Source organism: Lolium perenne, chromosome 5, assembly GCF_019359855.2.
Source record: "Lolium perenne isolate Kyuss_39 chromosome 5, Kyuss_2.0, whole genome shotgun sequence".
Classification (NCBI taxonomy): Eukaryota; Viridiplantae; Streptophyta; class Magnoliopsida; order Poales; family Poaceae; genus Lolium; species Lolium perenne.
In genome coordinates this window covers 197,844,679-197,851,562 of record NC_067248.2, presented here as the reverse complement: position 1 = coordinate 197,851,562, position 6,884 = coordinate 197,844,679, and the positions used below count along the sequence as shown (strand labels likewise).

Below are 6,884 nucleotides of genomic sequence, written 5' to 3'. Positions count from 1 at the left end.
CGCAGAAATTGGGCTAGATGCACGAATACGACCAATGTGGCGATGGCCATTCCTCGGGTAAGACAAAAGGACATATACACAACTGATTTCTAAAACTGATCAAGTCACATGCTTCACATTTAATAAAACGCTAATTACACGAGTTAGATGAAATAAGCTCTTGATGTACAACTTCTGAATATTGTATGGATTTCTTCCTTAAAAAAGAATATAGGTGAAACTTGCAGTCCTTGCTTTCACACTAACCCACATGCAAATCAACGTAATTTAAATATGTACTGTTAGGTACGACATCATGCAAATAAAAGTAATAATTAATTTTCCATATATATGCAGAGCTACCCTTATGCAGTAATAATTTATTTATCTAAGATCCTAATAATTTGAAACCTTAATATTTACTATTGTATAGATGTTCACTTCACATACTGCAAGTATTCCACTGTTCATCCAAACCCATCAATCTGGATGGCACTGGCTTTCAGGAGAGTAGGCGGTGGCTTGTTGGTTGAGAGTTCTGAGCAACAAAACAGGTATCTGATCTTCATTCTTTAGTACAGATGTCTTCGACGAAAGCGGCGAGCGGGTGAATAGGATATGCATATGGTGGAGCTGACTAAAATGTCTTCCTCCATATCAGAGAGGTTAAAGATGGTTCTACATTGATATGGTGGTGTCATTATCCTAATTTTCTCCTATCAACTCCAGTTATTCCACTAAAGTGATCTCCTTGAACCTGCTTGTATCTAAATATCTAATAGTGATTTGCCCAGTTTTACTTTGTACATTTCACTTGAGAATTTTCTTAGTCCAAGTTGCTTCAACATTTGATAAATTAAGATGTCAAGTTGTATTATGTGGTCCCTAGCATATACTGACACCACATTTGGGTTGCCTCTTCTGAAGCATTTTCTCCCGTCATTCGCTAACTTCTTCTCTTGTGGCAGTCTGTTGCAACTTCTCCAATTGGTAGTGAATCGACAGAAGGAGCATCAACAGAAGGAGCTTGAACGAACTGTTGATCGAGAGGAAATATCCTGTTGGCTGAGCTCCGTCTCCTCCATCCGGAAGATCCCGCCGTGCTCCTCGAGCCAGAGCTGCTGGGCCAACAGACCCGCCCAGATCTCGCTAGGAAAACGGTCTGAAGATGGCTCTAGGTATTTTCTAGATTTTTTGTTCTTAGGTTTGAGTGATTGTGACAGGGATGCATGTCTTTCTTCATTTTTGGGTTGATTTCATTCTCTACTTCTTTCTGGTTTATATTAAGAATTTGTGTAACTCTTGATATTGCTAACTAAGATTGGGAGTTATATTTCTTTCTTTTACTAACTGGCTCTATTTTCATAGGGTAATTCAGGTTTTGATGATACCGCTCTATACCGAAGACTATTTGGATTTTGATGTATCCAAGCAATACTCCTTGCTGTCCTCCTCTCAGTTATTCAGGTAATTAATATTCCTCTGTGTCTCTTCTCTATAATATTGCTCTGTGGATCTTTTTTCTTCTTCTTTGTATGTAGTCTACACTGGAGTATGTTGCCATTCAGTTTTTATTCCCATGTAGTATGCACTGCATATAAATATGAATTGAAAAACATCTTCTTTTCAATGGTCTTTATACTGAAAGCACGTTAACGTGTTTCTCATATGTACACTCAGTATGATTTACATAGATTGGACTGTTTTCTTTATACGACATGCTTACTTTGTAATGAAAGTGTTAGTTACATAGACCTTAGTAAAAAACATCATGATGCTTCTAATATTACAAAAGAAAGTTTTCTCGCCCATTTTTTATCCGTAGTTTCAAGACTCTACATTGCTGCTGGAAGGTGCTGCTGTGTATAGAAAGGTGTCTAGAATATATTCTACAGATTATAAAATAGCACATCCATTGAAGAAGCAACCAACAAGGTCATCAGAGATCAACTTAAAGAGCTACTCCCTCCGGGCCCTTTTAATTGACTCGGATTTAGTACAACATAATAATAAATTCAAGTCAATTAAAAGTGATCTTGGTCAACATGATGTGGTATTCTTTTCTTCTGCAGCGAAAGCCTATGAAAGATCGCGTGATACTACCCTCATCATGGGTCTCAATAGATTGTCCAATTATTGTCCAGTATTTTCTCAATGAAATGTAAGTGCCACGTTCCTAAATGACACCGCTCTCTCTACAATCTCAGTTGTGCATCCAAGAGTTTGTCTCCCAGCAGTCTAGGAAATGGTTGATGCCAACTCTAACATTGGGGAGCCTGATGCCCCGATGGTGCTAATATAGCCAAGTGAACTTCTGAGAGCTGGTATGGACATTCTTATTGTTGAACATTTTATATCTATTCATAAAGTCATACCAAGTTGATTATCTTTGTCTTCTCTACTTCTGTCCCTGCCTATATTCTTGATCCCTGCAAATCTAAGTTTACCATTCAGATCTAATCATAAAACAAGCCTACACGTGCAACACATCTTCACATGCTTATAAATATTACACTTGAGTTAATTTGGTTAGAATTTCAGTAGAAACTCACCTTCATTTGTTTATGATGTAATAATCATACCAAAATTCATTGTAACGTAATTTCTGAAGATACTTAAATTGTCGGGCAATAGATAACCGAGCTTAATATGCTTATATTGATGCTAGCTTTTATTTATTTTTACATATGATAAAGAGCATCGGCTAGAACTGAAACTATCTCTGCTGCTCGCACACACAGGGAGAAAGACTATGCCAGAGAGAGAGAGATTTCAGATGTGTGTATGTTCTACGCCTTATCATTAACAGAAAATTAGGTATGATGTTCTTTTAATTTCAGTATGAGGAATTAAGTTAGGGCGTTGAAGATATAAAATCCTGATCACGAAACGTTGTGGAACAGAGGCCAAGAGTCGAATATTTAGAGAGAGTAGCAACATTTTTCTCCACGGAAGCTACCATAAAATTTATGCTGGTGGCTGAACAGTGGTTATTTGGAAATTGAACTGTTACTACTGATGCTTCTATCTTAACATATATATGCCAAAGCTTCTGTATTTTTATGTTATGACCAATTTGCAGCTTTGTAATCGTTTGGTCTTTTCATGATCACCAAATTAATATTCACATTTCCTTATATCAAGATTGAAATGATTTCCTTTTACTTTTGTAGATTTTGCCACACAAGGTGTTGTGGATGATAAGCGTTTATGCTCGAGAACATAAGATTATTCCGTAGAAGAGCAAGCAGTTTATAGGTTGTTGATTACACAACCAGCACCATGTGTATTAATACACCATGTATTAATACATGTTGTATTAATGGTGATTTACATAGTGTTTCACCTATCAAGATAGTTTATTGTTTCATTTGATGTTTTATTACTATCGATTTCTACAAATTGCTATATATAGTGTTTTACAAACTATTTGCCGGGACTACAAGGCAAGCCCCAGAATTTTCATATATTTTCATGATTGTATAAAAGCATTTGCTACTTCATTCGTGATTGCTTGTGTATTATCCAAATAACCTATTGGTTTTGTTTTGTAAAACCTTAAACTGTGTTATCATTTTCGCAACCGATTGTTATCTGTCAATACATAAACTGTAAATCGGTGAAATTTTAAGGGATCGTGCGCCAAGGTGCACCCTGAAACTGAGATTCGCATGTGTCACATATGTTGATCTTTCCGCTGACAACTGCAATCATCATAAGCTGCCTATGGGCACTGTCCATAAGCCTTTTCCGCTCCGTTCATGCTTTCGTTTGATTTTTTTTTTCTAAATCCTGCCTACCTTTTTTGTGAAACTTAAAGAACATATTATCATTTTTGCCTATTTTTTTTATCTTTTATATATAAGTCTAAATTAGGACGAATTTTGCGGGATCGTGCGCCAAGGCGCACATCTAAATCTAGTGGTTTTAGTTGGTCCTGGAGAAGTGGAGATTGACTGCAGCTTTCAGCTATAGAATCGCTGTTACCAGCCGGAGCTCGTCTTGCTGTAGTTCACTCTTCACACGTCAAGATTCAATGAAGAAAACAACATGCTTTGTTCAAAAAAAAGAAAACAACATGCTGTGCTGATACAGTTCAAAACGATATTGGCAGACGCAGACATCTGTAGAGCGCATCACTTGGCGCCGATTCTGTCTTGCTCCCTCCCGCGCAAATACAAGGCCAACTACTACTACAACCAGCAGCCGACCATCAACTCCGGCTGCCGAACAATAATGCACACCTGCCGGATAGCAACAGCGACGTGCAGGTGCAATAATGGTGGCGCGGACGACAGCGACGTCAGATAGCGGCGGCGGCGGCAGGTGGGTCACCGGCGGACGCCCCCGCGGCGGCGGCCCAGACGATGTCCTTGAGCGCCGGCCTGAGCTCGTCGCTGCAGAAAGAGCAGTACTCCATCGTGTCCCCGCCGTCCTTCTTGACGTCGACCACGAGCACGGATGGCGCCACGCTGAAGAACTCCGCGGCCACGCCGAGCCGCCCCTTGCGGCCGCGCTCGGCGCCCTCGAGCCGCACCCCGCGCGCGCCGCTCTTGGTGACGCGCATGGCCCCGCCGCTCGCCAGGCCCTCCAGCCGCGAGATCACGCTGCTGGCAGGCTCCCGCGTTGCGAACCGCATGTTGGCCCCGCCCTCGCGCGTCGCCCCGTGCCCCGACGAGGACGACGACGGGGGCCCCTGGTCGAACAGCGGCGACAGGTCGAAGCCCGCGGAGAGGGAGATAAGGTGGAATGCGTTCATCGCCTCGGGGGCCTCTTCCTGCTTGTCCTCGCCCTTGCCGCGCGCGTCCGGCGATGGCACGGGCACCCCGAGGGAGACCGGTGGAATGGGCGACGGTTTCTTGAACCACGGCGACTCGATTATGCCGGCGACCGCAATGCGGCTGCTCGGGTTGGGGTCGAGCAGCCTGGCGATGAGCTTCCGCGCGTCCCTGGAGACCCAGGACGGGCAGAGGAAGTCGGCGCGCTGCATCTTGCGGTACATGCACATGAGGTTCTCGTCCCGGAACGGCAGTGCGCCGACGAGGAGCACGTAGAGGATGACGCCGCAGGACCAGATGTCGGCCTTGGCGCCGTCGTAGCCGTTCCCACCGAGCACCTCGGGCGCCACGTACGCGGGCGTGCCGCACGCGGTGTGGAGGAGCCCGTCGGGTCGGGCGTGCCCCGCGAGCGCGCTGAGCCCAAAGTCGGCGACCTTGAGGTTTCCCGCCTCGTCGAGGAGCAGGTTCTCGGGCTTGAGGTCGCGGTGGTACACGCCTCGGCCGTGGCAGAAGTCGACGGCCGAGACGAGCTGGCGGAAGTATCGGCGCGCGACGTCCTCGCGGAGGCGCCCTGCGCGGGTGATCCGGGCGAAGAGCTCGCCGCCGCGGACGAGCTCGAGGGCCAGGTAGATCTTGGAGCGGCTGGCCATGACCTCGTGCAGCTCAACGACGTTGGGGTGGGAGACCATCTTCATCACGGCGATCTCGCGCTTGATCTGCTCCACCATCCCGGCGCGCTCCACCTTGTCCTTGGCCACCACCTTGACGGCCACGCCGCGGCCCGTGCGCAGGTCCCGCGCCGCGTGCACCCGCCCGAAGTTGCCGTGCCCCAGCACCCGCCCCAGCTCGTACCGGCCCTGCAGCACGTTCTTCTTCCCCTCCGGCGCGTCCTCCATTGCGTCGCGCTGGACCGTCCGGCGACTGTCGATCGAAGCGAGCGATGCAGGGCTGTCGGTCTACCCGTCCTCGACGTGCTTGCGGTGGCAGTTGCGGCCGCCGCGTAGGCTATGCTTGCCGGCGAGGTCAGTGCGCGTGCTCCTCCACATTGCTCCGCATTCCCAAAAGGCACCGGCCAGAAGATAGAGGCCGGAGTAGTGCAGTAGAGGTACACGGAAAGCTCACGCGCGTCGACGGCGTTGGTTACCGGCGGCGTGAGACACGAAACGAAAAGGCTTTTCCGTGGAGTGGAGCTTCGATGCCGCCGCGCACGCACGGGATAAATATCGCGGAGCTCGCGGATCTGAGAGGCGTTTCTGGCCGTTGTTTCGGATCGGACCGCCGAGGCTGGTTGGATGGTATGCGGTTGCGGTGACGCAATGGCGCGACGCGAGCGGCATGGCCGATGGAAACCGTATGCGGTCGAAAAGGAAACGGGCGACGGATCTGTTCTGTGGGCGGTATTGACAGTTTGGGTACGTCGACGACGAGCCCCCACTAGTCAGGCCGTTGGAGGTGATAGGAGGGCGCGGGCCGGAGTTATTGCTGGGCCATGTCCCGGTCCATTATTAGTGGATCGAATACAACCCCTATGTCTCCTTTTGTCGTTCCAAATTGAATTATTTCCCGTTACTAACGTTGTGCTTGACATATTCTTAATCTTATCGCTACTAGCACAATTGTCTGTGCGTTGCGACGGCCGAAATTTTTAGGGTTAAGTTCGTGATACAAAATTAGTTTCTTAATAATTTAAAATAAACCAAGAAGTCAGAATATAGCGGGGCTTGCACAGGGAAAGAAAAATATACGTTTCCAAGTTGCACACGGTAAGTTGTCGTATGTACAATCGTATCGTTTCCCAAAATCCAGCAGCTTCGGCCTATCCACTATACCCACCTAAGGAGGTACCAGGATTCATCCCTGTCAATCGTTATGTCGCCAGAGTAGCGGATCGGTGAAGGAACTCACACTCCTAGTACACACCGAGTGCGGCACGAGGGACTCTAATCAACTCATGGGAAAGGGGAAGTTTTTTCTTTGCAAACCCAACTCTGCAACCTCTTAGGCGTCTAGGGATCGTCCAAGATTGCTAACAACAATTTGCAAAAGTTTTGCAAAGTTCTTTTACTCTTGCAAAGTATGTCTTTGATTCTGAGGTGTCAGCGGATTCATTCACAATTAAAGAAAACA

At 46.8% G+C, this 6,884-nt stretch overlaps 1 protein-coding gene and 1 long non-coding RNA gene across 2 annotated transcripts; one reads left to right on the top strand and one right to left on the bottom strand.

Moving 5' to 3' along the window:
- The first annotated feature begins 538 nt into the window (after positions 1–538).
- Positions 539–1,446, top strand: LOC127298161 (uncharacterized). The gene is made up of 3 exons (XR_007849643.2): positions 539–644; positions 948–1,157; positions 1,348–1,446. It is a non-coding gene; the product is annotated as an uncharacterized lncRNA (long non-coding RNA).
- Positions 1,447–4,011: 2,565 nt separating this feature from the next.
- LOC127301557 (putative CBL-interacting protein kinase 27) lies at positions 4,012–6,103 on the bottom strand. Its single transcript, XM_051331823.2, has one exon. The coding sequence runs from the start codon at positions 5,651–5,653 to the stop codon at positions 4,283–4,285; it is 1,371 nt and encodes a 456-aa protein (XP_051187783.1). The 5' UTR covers positions 5,654–6,103; the 3' UTR covers positions 4,012–4,282.
- Positions 6,104–6,884: the final 781 nt, after the last annotated feature.

What these genes read in the sequence shown, in the direction of transcription:
- LOC127301557 (XM_051331823.2), bottom strand. Translation starts at nt 5,653, where the DNA reads ATGGAGGACGCGCCGGAGGGGAAGAAGAACGTGCTGCAGGGCCGGTAC.